Source organism: Anser brachyrhynchus (assembly GCF_964034855.1).
Source record: "Anser brachyrhynchus genome assembly, chromosome: 1".
In the NCBI taxonomy this organism is placed as follows: domain Eukaryota; kingdom Metazoa; phylum Chordata; class Aves; order Anseriformes; family Anatidae; genus Anser; species Anser brachyrhynchus.
In genome coordinates, this window is record NC_137694.1 from 47,826,735 (window position 1) to 47,847,031 (window position 20,297).

Consider the following 20,297-nt stretch of genomic DNA (forward strand, 5'->3'; position numbering starts at 1 on the left):
TAAAGCCCACTAGAAGTACTTGTCTCTTGTCCAACTAATATGATTTCTGGGGAAGCTAGAAGTTCCACCCACTTTCACTCCCAAATTTTTCACGTGCTAAACTCTCGTAGGATTGAACTTGCAATAGTGATTTGCTGAAGAAAATATTTATCACTTGAGTAGAATGACAGTGCATAAAAGTGAATTTTTTTGTGGCTCAGGAAACAGCAATACTACGTTTCCGGGCTCTGAACAAACAAATAAATTTCTCCCTAATTCCTCCCAAAAGTCCAGGAAGAAAGAAGCCTGTTGAGTGTCCTCCAGAAGCATGAATGCAGGTGAAAACCTGCAATGCAATTGCAGGTTGAAGCAATGCAAATGACTCAGGAACATAACATACTGTTGTCACCAGCTGCTGTTGTCACACGGTGTCAGCTGGGTCAGCTATTCTAAATTAACCTGACTGTGTGCCCAGCAGGTGGAGCACAGGGGATGAGGATGTTAACTCCACCAGAGATTGCAAAACCAGGTCCAAACCCTTCAGGACCAATTATCTTAGAGATTGATAATATTCTGCGATAATCTTTTTTTCCCCGCAACAAGGCATTTCCAAAGCATGAGCATCTTAAAAAGCAGTTTGGACACACGTTGATTTCTAAATCATGCTAAAAATTGCAAGAAACCTCTCAAATGGGTGGTTTGACCAAATGAGCCACTTATCCGTAGTACATCTCAACAAGGGATTCCCACCGAACTCCCATGTCTTCTGCCTTGTCCTCTTACTTCCAATCATTTTTGTTAAGAATATACGTGTATTTCCTTATTGCGCTTTGATCTAACCCATAAGATGTCTCTCTTTTTATTCACATTGAGAGATTAGCTAAAAAGATGAAAGTAGAGTAAATAAGCTTACATAACTTAAATGTTTCTTTCTTTGAGGAAGTACTTTAATCATCTGTTCAACTTATGTTCCTTATTAGCTTGGAGTAAGAGAAGACAAAGCTACTTAATAATAAGCTGTCAAATCCAAAATCAAATATCTGTACAATGAATATGTAACCTCTGCCAGGAGGCTCATCTTACTTATAAAAAAGCAACAGTACTAATGTACTCACGTACACAACAATTTCATATTAGCACTTTGCTCTTCAAAAGCACATTCCCGTCTAAAGATCTAATGAGGGCCTCAAAGTATTCCTAAGAAACCCAAGCTGCTCTCTCATAAAATTCTCACCCGTTGGAAGGGATGAGCAAAGCATGTGATGAACTGGCTGGTCAACAAAAAAACAGTTAACTGAAAATTTCTCAAGTATCTTTGCTTAGACCTTCCAGAAGTGGATTTCCGAGTTAGGCTTTTACAATCCAAAGAGAGTACAATTATATATATTTAGCTTGTGTGAGGTTTTCTTGTGCAAACTCTCTTTCCCAAATGAAAAAGTGTTTTTCTAGCATTTCCTGAAGCAATAACTAAACTTTTTACAGAGGAGAAGGAACAAATTTTACTAGATTTACAAGGAGCACATTTACAAGTTTTCCCAAGGTCAGTGCATCTCAAATACACAGAACGGATTTTATATTCACTACACCATAATGAGACACCATTCAATTTAGAAATATTAGAATCACAGAATGTTCTGAGTTGGATGGGACTCACAAGGATCACCGAGTCCAAATCCTGGCTCCACACAGGTCCACCCAAAAACCAGAGAAGGCCTTACGCTTAGAACAAAATCAAAGTTGCTTGAGTTTATATGGTCAAACTCCCAGGTCCTATCTATCAAGTGAGTTGAATGGAAATGGAGTATCACACCATCTTTCACCAGCTGAGAATTAGACTGTTAACATCACCCAGTAACATAAGCTACACAATTTCCTCCATCCAGCTTGAGTATAATTAAATCAGTGCATAAACCATAGATTCTTATGGTGCAGAACCCACAAGGCTCTTAAGCATAAAAATATTAAATGACTGGCACACTGACTGAAGTATTACCTCCAAGTTATTACACAGTTCAATGGAGTGTAGTGCAGAGATTTGCTGCGCTACTAGTGACTAGTTTGCATAACATCCTGTAAATACTCAACCCAAAATATCTAATTTCTAGCTTAAGCTTTCAACCATTGCATCCTGCTATACCCTTATTTTCCAGATTAAAGGAGAAATACTCTTTTCTCCTCTATAACTTTTTCTTCTGTGACTTTGAGCAATGTACTCTTCCGTGTACTCTTCCTGACATGAACAAGTCAGAGTAAGGATGGCATGAGAAAACACTGAATTGTTTCTGCAAGTTCACAGCCGTCACTTCCCATGAAATGTAAAGAATCCATCTCATTAAATACTACTGGTCCACTGAGTCTGACAGAAACACCTGGTATAAGCTAAAGTATAATCGTATATTTTTTCTATTTTACATATGAACACATTTTAATTAGGAAGATATTAATTTATTCCCTTCACTGAAATGAGCTAAAAAGTGGCATGCTGGTGACAAGCAAACACTACCAAACTTCTAGTACTACTGAGTGAGTAATGATAATGTAGCAGGTTTATGCAATTTGTATTACATATTTGTATTTACATAGTAAAGCTGTGAATTAAGATTTTTAATTCTCTGTAACAACTTCATCAGACAGATCTCCTTCTTACTCATTTGAGATATACCTTACCATAAAAGCCTAATTTGACAGATATATTTAAATAGTAGGAATAATACTGATGGGTATAAAATCTACAATGAATGAATTAGCACAGATCAATGTATACCTTATTATTTAAGGTGTATTTAATCATTTATTTTTACCTTTCACTCATTTATGTCTACAGTTAAGATCAATACTTAAGTCAGCAAGTTTTTAACTCAGCCCAACACTCACCAGCTCAGCCACTCAAGTATATACTCTTCCTTGTCTCTCTTGAAGTTATACATAAAGCGAGTGCCTAAGGTTTAAAGCAGCTTCTCTTTGGCTTCCAATAGCATTAGTCTTACTGATTCAAAGTATGAATTTGAGGCTTATTTCAGAAATAATCAAATACATTAAAGTGTATGTAACAACCTACTTCAGTTACAAGTATTTCTAGTAAGTTCTGAACATATAAGAATGCTTTAAATGAAAACTTTCCTTAAATTGTAGTATACCTTTTACTACATTAGTGAATTTAGCACCATTTTCTGTATTACTTTAACCATTTTATGTCATAATAGACATGTCTCTGTTCAAGAGCTATTGTCTTAAGGCAATGATTATCACCAGATGTACGATAATTCTCAGTCTCAATTTTCCAGGTTCATTATAAGAAAGACAAAGATGAAAGAAAATAGGGCATTCTGCACATTATCATCCTTTTGTATCCACTGAACCACACAGAGGACCTAGACTGTGACTGTGACCTTATTTTGATAACTAGACATCACACAAAAATGACCTCTGGAGTCAGAGATTCACCACTGTTGTTGAATGACAAGCATCATCCCCATGTGACGATATCAACTGAATACTGTCAACCAAGGAAAGCAAACTGTAATATAGAAAATTATTTCCCATTGACACATGCTTCAAAGCTTGGCTCTTTTCTGACTTTTTTTTTTGAAACATCTTATTTCAGTGTCAGACTCTCATGAAAGAAAAGCAGACCACAATATTAGAAGGTTGGTACAGCAGAAGAAAACGTAATGGATCAAATCCTCAAATGACGTCAATGCATACAACACTGTGGAAGAAGATGAATGGTGAGCATTTACATCATGTGAAGATCCAGTTCTACTTTCATATCCATTCATTCTCGTATCTAAGTGCTGTGACCAATCAGCCAACAAATTTTCAGTGTTATCTCTCTTCTCCCATGACGAACTCTCACATTGCATGTACTGTTTATTTGCTTATGCTCTCAAGAAATTACTACTTCCTTATTTTATAAAGAACAAAATGACCCTAAAGAATAATGTCATCTATTAAAATGGAACTAACCTTTGTTCCTTAGTATATTAGCTGGGAAGACTCAAGTTTTACTGTCTTTGAGGCTAGGAGGCATTTCACATATTGAATTTCTACTAAAAAATGTTTCAAGCAAAAAAAACAACCACAGTTTTTCACTTGCATAAATACAGAGATACATCTGCTCCACTACAGAGACACAAGCTAATATCCAGTAAAACACTTAAAAAAAAATAAATTAAGCAGTATTAAGATTAATCAGGAAAAAGGGGGTTTTATTATTTTTAAATATATAATATTGTTCCAAATAGTGAATATTTGGAATTTTTCTCTATTTTTTTTTCCTTAAATAAAGGTATTTTATTTTGTTGATTAATAGTGCTACTGGATTCATGTCTTTCATAGTGCTCAGAAGAAACAACTTTCAAATAGAAATTCATTAGTTCATATTCAGATACCCTAGAGGAGATTAAGTTGATAAAATCTTCTGATTTTGCACAAAGCAGAGCTTACTAAAAATAACCATAGAAGTCAGAATTGGGATCTCTTTTGGGTGGAAATTGCTTTCCTTTAATTTATCAACACTCCTTTCCTTCAGTTTATCACCTTAACCCTTTATTTAATCTCTCCAGTTCCTCCTTCCCCTTGCTGTAGGCCAAATTTGTACTAATGACATGATGATGGACAAGAGCATTAAGGTTGTCACAACTGGCAGGTGTGAATGCTTTTGACATGAAGGCATCTTTGGCCTCTCCAGCGTTAGCATACTATTTAATTGCACAAGGCAGTGGAATCTATTTGAAAGATGCTCCTTGCCATCAATGCCCATATAGTACGTGGAGCATCTTCAGGCATTCACGATATGCAGGGAAAACTACAAATTAAGGCAACTGGAAACTACCTTAAAGCTGTTCTTAATTATTTTGTTGGGGAGGAGGAATCATTTACACACCTACCTCACATTTAAATTCCCTGCTTTCAGTTTACAAGCACTGCTGATTTGACCAAGTCTGCATCTCAACTCACACGCTGCCACTCTTTTTTCCACTGTGTTCTGCACGTATATTAAGTTTAGCAGTTAGAAAACTAGTGGACTGTCTAATTCACACCAATGTTCCTTGAACCTGCCACCTCCACAGTCAAAGCAACACACCTTTTCACAGCAACTACTAGACCTCCTTTCTTCGTGCTGGAGGATATTTGTGAAGGCCATGTCAACCGATCCCACTTTCAAATCCCTTCCTGTGTTTTTAGAAGTGATTCTTGATTAATGCCAAGTTAGGTACCAGTTGCCTCTACCAACGTTTGAACTGGTCATATATTTTTTTTCCTTTATATCGCCAGTACACCTTAATCCTCAGTGCTAAGAGTTAAGCCTTGAGCTGAGAATGAGGATGCCTACATGAGTTACTACTTCGCAAACAAATACTTATTTCCTTCAAAGTGAGTGCACGCTCTCATAGCTTCATGTGTGCCTGTGTCACATGCTATTATTCAGTATTAATCGAGTATGTTCCAGGAAGGCAAAACAAGTTATTTGTCATGACAGATTTTCAACAATTGCATTACCATCAGCTTTTTTTTCCCCCTACATGAAGTTTCTCAGATCAGAAACATATCTGTTTTCCTTTTTGCTACAATAGAGGGTGAAGGCATTGTTATTTCCTATGTAGTGCAATAAACATAGTAAAAAAATCTTGAAATGCTAAACGCCGTTAAAGTATACAATTCACTGAGTAAATGTAGATGATGCTTCACAATATCGAACCTGATCCAAGTGTTCTAGTTTGGTTCAGGGTAGAAACTCCTTGCTCTTAAACGTGCCCTTTGGCTAATATCATAATGAGAGTTTTCGCCCAGCTTGTCTGAAACAGAAAATCAACTTATCGTTGAACATGGGGACAATGAGCGAATGGGCTTATCAATCAGAGGAAAGGTTATTTTTGTGCAAGGGAAAACGATGGCTAAAAGTAATTTAAGAACAAAATCCCAAAGGATTCTGAAGTACTTCAGTACTTTCACCAGAGGCATGGGCATCAATAGTTAGAACAATGTTTTCAGTACATAGGATTTTATCTCATATTGCACAGTGCAAAAAAGAAGAAAATTAAGACTGTTCCAAACCAAGCATAAACCCAAATTTACTATGCTACCTTTCCTTTATCTCATTTAGATATGTAATTAGATTGTATGTTTCTAGACATGCCAACTGTAAACATTGGCACAACCACAGGTAGGTAACATTAATGGAATAACTGAACTGTTTTTTTTGTTGTTGTTGTGTTGTTTTTTTACAAAAAGGATATTTTTTCAGCATGTATAGAGTAGCCAGTCTTGAAGCTCGAAAGTTGGCTCTGACAGATCGATAAACAGCTTTCCGGAGACCAATAAGATGTTGACTAGGATGTTGTCCAGCTTTATTAAATGGGCAAGCGGCACTGACCCTGTCAAGCAAACTTGAAAAGTAAAATGTGATACAACTGTACAGATGTCCTAAAGTATTTTTAAAGACAGTACATCAGTTTTTTTATTCCATTACTTAGATACTATTTCAAATTGCTCAGTAGCTATGACAGAAAAAAAAATAAAAAAAATCCATCATATCAATGACTTATTTAATCAAAATCTTAGATAAGCAGATAGGACTCCTCAATAGGCGGTCTGATTCTATTCTCATCCGAGCCATGGTAAAACTCCCGAGGACATTTGTCTTTTCCAAAGTGTTCAGAAAGAATATACTAAACGTAGGCAGGCCACAACATTATTTCTGATACAAAACTGTTACATGCCCAGTACAAGTTTTGGAAATTTTAACATGCAGATATTTAACATATACCTCTTTATACACAAATTTGCTCTTTAAACTATTTTTGCAGAAAAAGTGCGCTACTATTTTTTGGTTTTCCATGTAAAACACTATTTTCTTTCAAGCTGTCCCTGCAGAATTCTTCTCTAGGTCAACAGGAATATTATATAAGTGGGGAAATAGCTTTTACCAACTATGCAATGAATGACAGCAATGTTTTATGGAAGCTAACACAGGTAAACACATGAAATATATGCAATTAAATCAGCATATTTGAAAATACGCTTTGGTATTCATATATTCAGGTGAATATACAATTTAAAAGAAACTATGACACTTACTTATTTGACTATATTTTAAAATAGCTCTAGAATCGTAAGAAATTGCCTAATCTGGAAATAAACTGAATTGTGAACTGCGTAAACATTAAATACGTCCATGCAACACTAAACTGTAGATAAAGGAAAAAAATATTAGTTACTTCTGTTCATGTACAGTCTTGATGCCAAACCCATGACTGCAACACTGAAAATAGTGGACAGTTCACCCTTTCTACCTGCTGGCACCGTTTTTTACTAGAACCAGCTCAGGAATGGACGTAGTGTGGTCACCAAGAGTGAAGAATTGTTTGGGGACTGGAGCCTGCTTCTGCTCTCACCTTGCTCAGATTGCTCAGGCAACAAGGTGATTTCACATCTTCAGTCACATAAAAGGGAAAAGCATAGCGTGTACCTGGAAAGATGAGCGTGTTGCTGAACTGATAACTATTTTGTCTAGCCTATTTCCATCTTAACAAAGAGAGAGAGAAATAGAGAGGAAAAAACAGCTGTGGAAGACAACATTAGGCTGAATCTGCAGACCTGGGCTTGCTATAGCACAGTTTAGCTAAGTACAGCTAGCCAAAATCTGGATCAATATTATTTAACCGTCAGCTTCAGTATCTTTCCATTCACAACACAACTAATGCACAGTCCAGACTATGCTAAACTAGCAGTATATTCAAACAGCAGCATACGTATCATGGAATGGGTGCTGTGCTACCTGGTTGAAAAACCCGTTCTTTCAAAGATGTAAAACAACATATTCATTAACTTTTCAGGTGCAACCATTTCTACTGCCATAAGATTTTCCCTGAATAAGCATCAAGACTTTGACAAGGTTACTACTGGTGAACATAGCAAACTGAGTTCTTCTAAGATTTATTGTAGCAAAATTCAGGAGAAGAAGAAAGGGTAGCTAGTTTTTTTGGATCGTACATGCAGCATTTTGCCAAGCAAAGAACTTCATGGTGCTCTGTGCAGCAGCATCTCTTACATATATGGATGCAGGAAAGGACACTCTGGAGTTCGAACTTCTTCCAAACCAAAACAAACCCAAACCTCTATGACTCTGGCTTCTTCATACTGAACAATTATTCCAACGAGACTGCTGACACAGGCTGACTTCTCCCACTCCATCCACACGCAAAAATCTTTTGAAAACCTTGCCAGAGTTTTAAGTAAAGAGGCTGAGATCAAGAACCAGCTTAAAGACCAGTCTGTTTTTTGTTAATCTGTTATCTAAGATATGTAGTAAAAGAACAAGGAACCAGCAATTTTGACACTGACCACAAGTTCGTTTGCTTAAACTTAGGAAAAAAACACCAATGTTTTCTCGTCTGTAATGTGGACAAGCCCTAACAATAATTTCTTTTAAGAACCCATCTGCAAAGATAAGACTGCCTATTGCTTAACTATATGTTTCTTCAGAAAATAAAACAAAAAAATATAGCTAGGCAGACTGAAGATGTGCTTGTGCATTCCAAAGGGAGAATAAAACATTTTTTCTACAAAGCATACTGAAGGCATCTCAAGCTCGAAAATTAATTCAAAATGCAAAGTCTACAGTTTCAATCTTGCATGCACCAACACGTACCTGAGAACAGAGCAGCTGGTCTAGCAGGAGCAAACAACTTCGTGGTGCATGCAGGGGAACTTTTTATTGGTTTTAGAAAAAAGTCAGCTGGATTTTAGTTGCTGGCATTTCCCACCTCCTTTAACCTTATGTCTAACTGACACAGGTACATTTCTAGCAATAGGTTGCTACTACAGAAAAGGATAGCTGGCAATGAGAACAGGCCTTCTGGGTTTGGGATTGTTGCACACACTGAACTAGTGCTAATGTCCTTTCACACAGCAAATAACCAAAAATAACCCAAATAGTTAAATTACCCAAAGAGCTGAATAACTAGGAAAACTTTCATAACTTAAGTGGACAGGAGGCAAATTCAAGAGTAAATTAAGACTCTAAACATCTTAACGATTGTATGCAAGAATGGAAAGGTGTAATTTTTTTTGAGGTGGGAAATGACCTCTGGATAGTCTTTGCTGATTGCTGGTTCTCATTACTTCAGACTGTTATTTGATGATTTTCATCTAATCTTGTTTTCTAAAATAAGAATGATTACTTGCAGATCAGTTTATTTACATGGATTTGATCATTTAAAGTACAAGAAACTCTTAAGCAAAGAGCCTCTCAAATAATCCCCCCAAATGGCTAATTAAATTGGTTCAAGGTACTTAATATATTTCATTGCCAGCACTGCAGGAGACTTTCAAAGGCATAGATGCCCAGTTCACATTTGTGACACTTAATTCTCCTTCAGGATGCATAGTTTTAACAATGGGTAGTTAGAATTCATACTTTTATGTTGGTGAACATAACTGTAATTATACTATTTTATGAAAATTAAAAGTTTTCAGTAATATGCTTTTCGGCAATTTCACTTGTTCTAGGAGACAGTGCAATGAGACTATTTTTAAACAACATATGGCTTGAATGGATCAGTTTATTAAAGTGAAATGTAAACTCACAGGGTAAATCCTCTGGAAATTACTTCAGTCTCTTGAATGAGTCGTAGAGCTTTTCTCACGAGATTAGTAAAAGCTCGACTATTTGCCACTGTTTCTTCCAGCTGGACACAGTATTTTCGCAGGGACATTTGCAGCTTGGCTGTCCTCCATGTGCCCCACACTCGAAAGATTGCATACACAAGCAGAACTAGTCCCCACGGTAGCCACGACGATTCCTTCCACCATGAAGGAAGCATAAGCAGTGCACTTACAAAGGCAAGCAACAGCGAGACATCCCTGCAAACAGAGAAAGTAATATCAGCCATAGATTCCTGAGGCCAAACAGATGGGAGGTACAATGTCGGTTTCTTAAGCAAGCTGTAAACACCAAAAAAGCCAGCTTTTTGGTGGTATGAGTAGAAGAATAATTTACCACTCTGAAAGGTCAGTTTCTCTTACACATATGACTTAACCACACAACCAAAAAACTGACTACTCAGCATTATAAGCCAGGGTGGGTAGGAACAGGAATATCTGTATGTCCAGGTTCAAGAGTGCAGTAGGAAAGGGCACGTTTTTTTTGGTAACAAAACCCTCAAGCAACACCAGCTTTATTTCTTCCAGTTTCTGACTTATTTAACTTGGACACCAACAGACCACTAGTTTTTAACACGTTTTTATAAGATGGCTTGAATAATCATTTTAAAAGATTTGGCAGCTTCTGAAAATCCTTAAAAACCAGAGTCATTAGTATCTCATTTCAGTTATTTCTCAAGGATATTTTAAAATCCTCGTAAGTCTGTTATTTTCACCTAGAAAAATTCTACAAAAAAAAGTAAATCCTAGAATACACAGTGTTTCATATGTAGTATTATAGTCGCAGTTCTGTAAATTATGACAGTCTTCAGAGAGATGGATGTAATATGGGCTTGAAAGTGCATAAGGGAACTTTAATTTCTCCAGAGCTTTTTAAAGAAAAAACATTGTTTTTCTTCCCCTTGAAAGCTATGTATTCTGTATATTTAGCGTTGGAAATATTCACTAGGAACGTTTTCCCATTTTTAAAATAAAGCATGACCCTTTGTTTCCAGTTTCTGGACAGTTCTGTAGTCATATTTCAGTAAGCTTTACAAGTGTTAACTCCCCAGGGCTGCTGAAAGGTTTCAGCAAAGGTCCAGGGTTAAAATATTACAGATACGTAACTAATTTTAAAAAGGGCGCACACAGTCTGTATCTTCGTTGGTAACTTTGGAAAAAACAATCCCCAAAATGAAAGACTGGGAGGGGTTTAAGAGATAATTTTATTGATTTTCAATTTCTGGTTAATCTAGATCATCAGGGACAGACTGAAGACGAAAAAGAAGACTCCACAACCCACCTAGGTAGTTCTTCCAACTCATAAATATCCTTAGAGTTCAAAAGGTTTCCCCCATATCCAGTCTGAATCATTGGCAAATTAATCAAATTATTTTTCCTCATATCCTTTCCTTTTCTGCACAGGATAAAAATTGATGGATCATCACTTTCTTAGCAACTACCTTCTGCCTATCATAAGGCTGCTCCATCCCACCTTAATTTTCTCCATTTTGGCCAAACAATCCCAGTTCCCTCAAATGTTTCCAAAAGGTTGCATTTTCTAACCTCATTATTGTTGTTGTTCTGCTTTGGACTTTTTCTAAATTACCTATGCCTTGCAAGTTGTGGCATTCAAAAACAGATGCTGCAGTCTAACACAAGACTTGGGGAAACAGACAGAAAAGTAAAACACCCCGTATCCTGCATATAACAAGGACTCTGGAATGAGATTTGCCATTTTTTGAATAATTTGCTGACTGATTCTATTTATGCTCTGCAACAATGTGCAGATCTTTTTCTGAAGTAGTACTATCTACCCAACTATTCACCACTTTGTACTAGTTAATTTGATTTTTCCTGCCCAAGTGAAGTACTACACACTTGTCTTTACTGACTTTTCTATTGACTTCAAGGTATTTCTGCAATTTCTCAAGCTACCTTTGAACTCCAATCTGCCAAAACACTTACAAATTTAATGTCATCTGTAAGCTGAGCAATATTCAAAAATTTTGTAAGTGTTCTTTATAATCTGAACAGTTAAAGAAACGATGAATAGTGTTAGGAGCAGGATAATCCACTGGAGTAAGGTGACTTAAAAGTTCTTGTTTGACAGGGAACATCAATAATGACATAATACATCTTAATAATTCCATCTATTTTCCTAACATATGGATGAAAACATACCACTGGCCTGTGTCATGAGAGATTGTTATCTACTGATTCCCACCCATTTCTGAGTGACTTTTTCAGACTATCCATCATTCCTGTTATTTTTCAAATACAGGTGCTAGGTGCTTAGACATTGCTGTAGCTAGCTCCTTCAGTATTCTAGGGTGAATTTCACCAGCCTCTTCTAACCTGAATGCATTGTATTTAAATATTCTTTAGTCTGTTCTTCTAGTATTCTACAGCCATGAAAGTTAATTGCCCCCCATACAATTAAAGTGCTTTATAAAGACCACAGTGAAAAACACACTTTCCAATTCAGTCTACACAATCACATCTCATTTCTCAAAATCATCAGTGTATAGCTTTAGAAATTGATGAATTCATCCATGTCAGTTTTTCCTCATGGCAAGTTTGCAAGTATCCATTTATGTTTATGTAGCTATCTCAGATTAAAACTCACTCTTTCAATAAAATGCCTGAGGCAAAAATATGCTTATCTATAAATGTGGGGACTACTGGACACAAAGACCTGAGGAAAAAAAAAACACACAAAAAAAATTACTATATTGCTACATTTTATGTAAAGAACATACAACATTTTTTTCAGTTTAACAGTGAATATAGTTGTAGGTACTCTCTGTACAATACCAAATATTAGGAGTTGCTAGGGAGCGTAGTGTTGGAAGTCGTCCATTTTCCTGTTGCTTACACTGCCCTGCAGACAGGATACTTGGGTCAAGGAACTCAATCAGTTCCACATCCTCCTGCAGCAGAACTTCCTGTTGCAGGATGGTACGGAGTGTGTCAAATCGAAATCCGACATCCTTACCACAAACGGGCAGGAGAAAAACACAGGTATTAGTAAAGAACATGCAAACTCTTAAAATTAAGTTATTAGAACAAGGAAAATACCCGGACTCTCCACACTTCACTGACAGCTATCTCTTCCTGAAGATTGCCGAAATATTTCGGATATATCAGTAGTAGACTCCTCACTTTTATTAAACTTGTTAAAATTTAAAAATTCATTTACTACCTAACAATTCAGCCTTGCAGGGTGTATCACGCTGATTTTGTGATCTGACCTAGACAGTAACAATATTTGGTAAAATGCCACAAGTTATGCCAATACATTTGCAAAAGGATTGTAAAGGTGTCATATCTATTAGAAGATTTCAATAAAACAGCAAACCTTCTTTTTTGTCATGACATAATTTAGATCATTAACAAAACAAACAAATTATAAAGAGAGAGTTTACAGCTCAGTCAATAAAAAGTCACCTGTGGACATTTAATAGGGTCAATGTGCTGGACTCAAGCCCCCAACCAAAGCAGTGAGTCTTCTCCTGCAGGATTCTGCGACCCAAGAGAGCTCAATCCAAACATGAAACAGCGTGGGCCTCTGAAGACTTCACACTTACTGAACTTCAGGGAGTTACTTAGTCATGGATCTGATACTACGATAAATGTCTGCTATTTTTCCCCTACCATAATAGCTCTTCAAGGCAATACGCAGATCTTGAAGACAAATATGTAAATCAGAGAAGACCCCCTGAAATTTTAATTTGCATATTGCACCAAACTATAATTACAGAACACTTCAAGTTGAGAGTGTTCTAACAAAACCCCAAAATGAGCACGTGCATCTTTGCATCTAGCTAGCCTGAAGGAGGGAGAGTATTTTTGTAAAACCCTCTAATAGAAGCTGTTAACAGAAGTTTGAAATTTCACAGTACAGAGATTATTTATGAAACTTTGCTCTAGCTAGTCAAATGTTTAATTCCATACGTTGATGTTACTCCAGATAACTTGCATTCTACATTTACTAAAAAACATTGTTTCAGGGCTGTGTTCAAGAGGAAACTCTGCCCTCCTCCAACACATCCTGTGTCATTTCGGTACCCTGCTGTAGCATGCAGCAGGAGAAACATGCTTTTCACATTCTTCAGTTGTGTCTCCCTCTCAAGAAATTAAAGCTAAAAAAAGCTTTGAAGATAATACCTTTGATTCACAGAGAAACAGAGAGAAAGAAAAAAGACAACCCAAGATCAGTAATGATAGGTTTCAGAGGAAATTTTGTCCTCTTGAAATAAGGGAGAAGCAATAGCAATTGGACTCACTAGAACTCTCTCAGAAATGGAAACCCCTAACTCACCATATTGCTCACTTCCCAGCTCCCCAAACTACATATAAAGACATCGTTCTTATACCATAGTAGAAAAAAATTAAACTTCTAACTTTCAGATTCTGGAACAGTCTAAAATGACATTTTCAAGCAAGACTAGGAACCTGAAACAGCTGGGTGCTAATTAAAGCAGATCTCGACCAACCCCAGGCTAGAAACTGAATTGTCTAGAACGTGGTGCTGCAGAGAACAGGTGTAAAGACAGAATAAAACTATTTTTACCTACCTGGGGTAGAACTATCACCCTTCAGTTCTACCCCACACATGCTGCCTTGGGTTCTAAAAGTTCCTTGTATGTTCTAGGAGTAGGACAATAAAACTTTGGGTGAGGCAGGTGGAGGTGGACACCCACTCTGCTTCTGAACTGCTGAAGTGTGGACATACAGGTAATGCAGAGCCTGATCATGCCTCTTCCTACAGCCAGGCTGCTACAAAGATGTCATCTGCTGTTAACGCATAACATCATTTTGAAGCATTATAATGGTGCTGCCTTAGCTTGCTTTGCTTTTCCCAAATGTAAAAGCACTGTGGAAAGTGCAGAGACATAATACATAACCCAGGATAGGTCCAGGGGTGGTAGAGCTGCACAAGCAGGTGCTATGCCTGAGCTAACAAGGTGAAAGAGGTGGTGAAGCAACAATTAGATGAAGCTCTAGAGCCTTCTGTCTTAAGCTGTCTCTGCAAGTCACTGGACCACCACTTGGGGACTTTCTCAGTGTCTCGCAGTGCCTTCCAGTGAATGGGGCAGATACAGCGTAGATTAACTTCTTTTACCTTTCAAGAATTTCCTTAATTTCTCATCATCTCTCATTCCATGTTTTGAATATCTTCAAGCTGGCTACTGATATTTTTTTTCTTTTTGGGCTGTGCCCAACTTGCCTGGCAACCTAACTCTGAAAAATAGAATCAGTATTACCAAAAGAGTTAAGTAAAACTCTCAGAACATACAACAAAAGAGACCAAAGATGGTGCTTGGAGGAGAAGGTACAAAGGAGGGAAAGACCTGTGGATTAAGAAAGAAAAATTAAAAAATAAAATAAAATTAAGTAATCACTTACCAGTCGGTGAAGTATGTCATCATCTTTCTTATATTGTGGAAAAGGAAACCAACTTCTGAAGAATTCAACTAGTTTTGACAGGATGCCTTGCTGAAGGGAACAGAAATTATTTCATTAAAAAAAAAAAGAAAAAAATAAATAACAGACAGACAATTCCTTTATTTGTGCATCTGCTTTCCTTGTTAACTCAAACACACGTACCTGTAAGGAAGTTTCGCTTATTCTATTTGGCCTAACTTCAGAGTATGCTAAGGGAACATCTGCTTCCGCTCAGTTTGCCTGTACACAAGGCCGTGAAATAAAGCTTCATTAACCCCACCCATTCAGAGTGTGATGGATTGTTATGCTATAACGTTAAAAATAAATACAGCTAGAATTTGTTTGATCTCAGGTTGGCAGCTACTGCATCAACATGAAGGATTTTATCTCTTCTTCAGCATAAAAAAAAGCAGTGAAGTTAAACGGCTGATAGAGACTGAACAGAAGGAAAAGACTGGGAGAGGAACAACCTCTCCTTGGAGGACCACCACAGCTTGAGGACAAGACTCTGAAGGACGAGTGAACAGAGGCAGGGGAGAGTGATGACAGGAACAGGAGCTGTGTCAGAAGCACACTGTCACAGCAGCACTTGCCATCAGGTACTTCTCTCTCCACACTGCTTCCCATGCAACCTGAATCCACTTTGATCTGAGCTGTAAACCTAACTTTGAACATCGCTAATTAGAGGGACTTGCTGGCATCACACATTTTACTCGCATATCCTCCTAAAAGATGATGCATGAAAGATCAGAATTAAATAGATTTTTATTTATTATATAATCTATATATCTATATATCTATAAATCTATATATATATATCTATATATGTATCTATATCTATATATACTATATATCTATAAAATAAAAAGATGATTTTGCTTCACTCTGCAGTCATTTCATGAAAAAGGCAGAGTTTCTGACAGACACTCTATAGCTACTTTCCTCAGACTGAATTGACAGGAAGTATTTTTCAAATGATTTACTTACATCTATTTCATGAATTCTGGAGCCTACCTCTTAATCTTCAAACTGCTGAGACATATTATAATTAATTGAAATGTATACCTTAGTTTATAAAGGATGTCTACATTAAATTGGCTTCTTCCTTTTCTCTCACTCTCTTTTTTAAGAAAGAGAAGTGTAAAACTGAAATTTACTACATACAGCTGAAAGATCACTCTTCCCCTGAGCAACTGGTGCTGAGCTTCCGACCTCTGGGATTCCAGGTACAAACCCGTTCCAATACAAGCTACAAAAATGCTCATTTGCCTCTCAAAGCTGTTTGAGAAGAGCAACACGAACTTCTCCAATAGGCTCCTAACTCTACGGTTGTAAATGGAAGAATAAAATCAAACAAGTATTGAGCTGTGTGGCTAGCCCTGTGATTAGTCAGACCAGCGACTGGAGGCAGGACAGCCAGACGGATCAGTGTAACAGCCCTCTGAGAGGCTGCATGACAGAAGTTTGATGCACAGTCAGGGCAGAAATGCTTTGAATAACACCAGAAATTGTCATACTAATGCCTTTATGCTTCACAGAGCATTAGGTAACCCAACTCAAGTTTTGCTTTGCGTATGCTTCATCTTTCTGTAGACAATTAGAGTTGCAGACCTATGCCAAACTGATAATATGGGCCCCATAACGATACTTCTTCCCAGTACACAGGTATCACTGTGGCTTGTTAAGAGGGGCTATCCCGGCAATCCGCACTTTTCAGCCTACAGAATAATACAGATGAGGTTGTGAAGTATGTTAGAGGAACAGAATCACAGAATCATCTAGGTTGGAAAAGACCTCCAAGATCACCAAGTCCAACCTCTGACCTAGCACTAACGAGTCCTCCACTAAACCCTATCACTAAGCTCTACATCTAAACGTCTTTTAAAGACATCCAGGGATGGTGACTCAACCACTTCCCCACTTTCATGTGCAATATTGGACAAGCTATCAAAAAATAAGAGGCCCTGTTTCTATACTAATTTCTATCATGATTATCAGTAATGCTGGTAAAAGCAAGATGCACCCCTGCTGTATGGGCAAAGATTCTGAAGTTGCTCAAGGGCACTGACGTCTAAGAGGAGAAGGGTGTCACAAACCGCAGCAGTAGATTATCCTCCAAGGAAGAGTTTCTTGTAAAGTGGTGCAAAACGAAGTTATCTTATTACAATTTGTGGAAAAATGAGATGAAATAAACAAAAGTCCTTGCCCTACATTTGAGTTTCAGACAAAGTATTTGTCTCAGTACAGTGAAGTGTAAAAGAAGTTGACCATTTACTATTTACAATGATGCCTCTTGGAGCCTATCATTTTCAACTGCTTAGCCTTCTCAAGTTCTTTAGTTTTTATCATAAGAATTTGAATCTATACCAAAGACAGTTTTAAACTGCTACCAGCTGACTAAACTTGATTATGAAAGCACTGAAAAAAGGCAGACTAATGTGCTATATAAGTAATTGTTTGGTTTATTTGCCATGTTTTCGTTAAAAATAAAAATATGAGCTTGCATAAAGGCTCACCAGGCATGTCAGTGCTTGAAAACACAAAACAAGACAACCCACTGTCTTGGGCTGTGACCCAGTAGAGTGCAGTAACACATTCAATTATTCAGATCCTTGGAATAGTGTCTCACAGTCTGCACTCCCATTGGGAGCGTTACTGACAAGTAAAACAACTTCCATCAACACACAAGTCGAGTCATGTTGCCAGTGCTTCTGGAGTATCATTTTTACAACTTTAGAACACAAGTCAGTCAAATGATTCCTCTTAATAAGCTTACTAAATAACTATAATTATTATATTTAATTATAATTATAATAATTATTAATTAACAGAATTAAGCTTAATAATAAAGATATATACTGCCTAACATTAATAGAAAATAGCATAGGACACAAACATTTTAGGTACATTCATCTGAACCTAAAATAAAATTCTTAAGAATGTTTCTCTTCTGCACAGGTTGAACTTGAAATGGCAAATCAGCAGGTATCTGAAATTCACATTGGCACCTTTCAATTCTGTGCGCTTCAGAAAGATGACAGTACTAAGCATTACTGAGGATAGCCTCAGCACAATCCTACGTATCTGCCTCCAGCACCAGTGCCTCCAGCACTAGTGATAAATGATTGCCACATCTGAGCTGGGATAAGGTGTGACAGTAAAATCAATTTAGACACTCAGATATGCACAGCAGCATAGGAAAATGAGTGAGAAAGGAAAAATGCGAAGAAATACATTCCTTAAAGATCAAGCAGAATTACCCAAATAATTCTGGACTTAATTCCAGAAAACAGGTCTAGGAGCTCTTTCAAACAGTACCCTTGAGTATCAAGTCCTCGTGAGATCCGAACGTTAGCTGTAGCTTTGTCCAGAGATCGGTACAGCTAGGAGCACTCAACCTATAATTACCATGCTAAATCACATCTCTGTACTCCATCAACCCTCAGAACACAATCTTGAAGTACCTCTTTTCAGCTTTTCTGCTCAGTGCTCATTAAGACCATGCTCTCATTAAGAAAACAAAACAAAACAAAAACAACCAAGCAAACAAAAACTAATTAAGATTTGCTTCAAGTTCAGCTGATGCCTTTATCGTTCATTAAGCCTGAAAAACACGCTCTGCTTGGCGGGAGAGCAAAACAGAGCAGCGACGTTTGTAGCAGTTCCTAGGAACCTCTTTATCTTCCAGATTTGTTTTTCCAGTCCACAAAGATCCCACACTAGATCTTTGCCTTGCCAAAATATGTCACAAGATTGTATCTGCACAGGGTTCCTACTTGACTGAATATAAGAGGAGTAAACAACTGCAACTCAAAGACAAAGCTATACTGCAACTTTTCTAAAGTGAGTCTTCCACTATAAGCCAGCTGACAGCCTAGAAAAAAAACAGTATTTTACTTTTCTATTCAGGAACATATCTGTCTCCTTTTCTAGCCAGAACAAATCCTATATCTAGTAGAATGGGATGAAATTGGAGAAATAAAGCAGAATCGGATGCTCCCCTTAAAGAGCTAACCAACCACCTTTTGGGAAAAAAAAAAAGGAGTATCATTTTAGAAGCCGGGTTGTTTTGGATCCAGTAGAAAACTTAGAGTGGTAGATGGACCATGATAACCTAAGAAAGCCAAAACTCTTTGTAAAATGCAGTCCAGAGCAGGTACATAAACATTAAAATACCTTTTAAAGTAATAAAGTGTTTGAGGCATTTGTAAACTTACTTTTCAAAACAGAAAGAAAACGATACATACGTACCAGACATCACTCAACATGGATCATCATCTACTCCCTGTGATTATGTTATTTGCATTACGCTAAGCCTCAGCTAAAATCGTTTTACATTAGGACTGTGGGTAGGTACATATTCAGAACTTGGAAACCATTTGTTTCCCAGACATTTTATAATTTCAGTAAACTAGATCAGCAAAGGGTGAGAGAAGGGAAGTGATAATAGTCCAATGTGAAAATGAGGAAATGATTGCATGGGAATTTAAATGATTTGCCTATACCTCATACAGAAGTTTTAACAAAGTCTCAGATCCTCCTTAATCCAGTCTACTTCTTTAAACATGTGGCCAGCTGTCTCTCCCCCATGCTCTTTCCTTTTGAGATACCTTACCAAAATGGGACACGCAAACAGAAATCAAAGGACAAAACCAGACTTTCTGACACTAGGTTACAAAAGAAAAGTGTTACTGTTCCCAAACTACTACTCGATCAACAGCAGGAAGAACCAATGACATTTTCTCACTACAAATTACACACAGGTTTCTTCCTTTTTCCCACCCCATATCCTTGTCTAGACTGAGATGAGGCAGTATGAATGTCATGCTGGCGTTTGTAAGACACGTGCAGCCCATTTTCACACACCCTCTGCTGACGCAATACCAGAGGACTTCCTCCCAAAGCAATAAAATTAACAGTAAGATGCTTGAGAGGAATGAAAGGGGAAAAACAGAACACTTACGACTTTTAAAAGCAGTATGTCTTCATGCTTTTAAGGTTCTTATCCCCACAGCACTTTTGTATTAAATTCAGTAGAAATCATATACATGAACACAGCATCATACTGCTTTACTAATTCCACAAAAATTAATAGGCAAAATAAAGTAATACAGCTAACAAACGTAGTCCAGGTATCACTTCACGGTAATGAACAGATAATCCATCAATGAAATATGTCACCCTAATTTTCAATTAACGGCTGTTTAATTAAAGTCTTCCTG

At 37.2% G+C, this 20,297-nt stretch overlaps 1 protein-coding gene across 1 annotated transcript in view; it reads right to left on the reverse strand.

The window, feature by feature from the left end:
* Nucleotides 1-20,297, reverse strand: part of VEZT (vezatin, adherens junctions transmembrane protein) — a 61,810-nt gene that overhangs the window by 19,453 nt on the left and 22,060 nt on the right. The window contains 5 exon segments of the mRNA XM_080577441.1: nt 6,219-6,356; nt 9,571-9,846; nt 12,254-12,322; nt 12,442-12,617; nt 15,037-15,126. Coding sequence (XP_080433567.1) covers nt 6,219-6,356; nt 9,571-9,846; nt 12,254-12,322; nt 12,442-12,617; nt 15,037-15,126 — 749 coding nt within the window.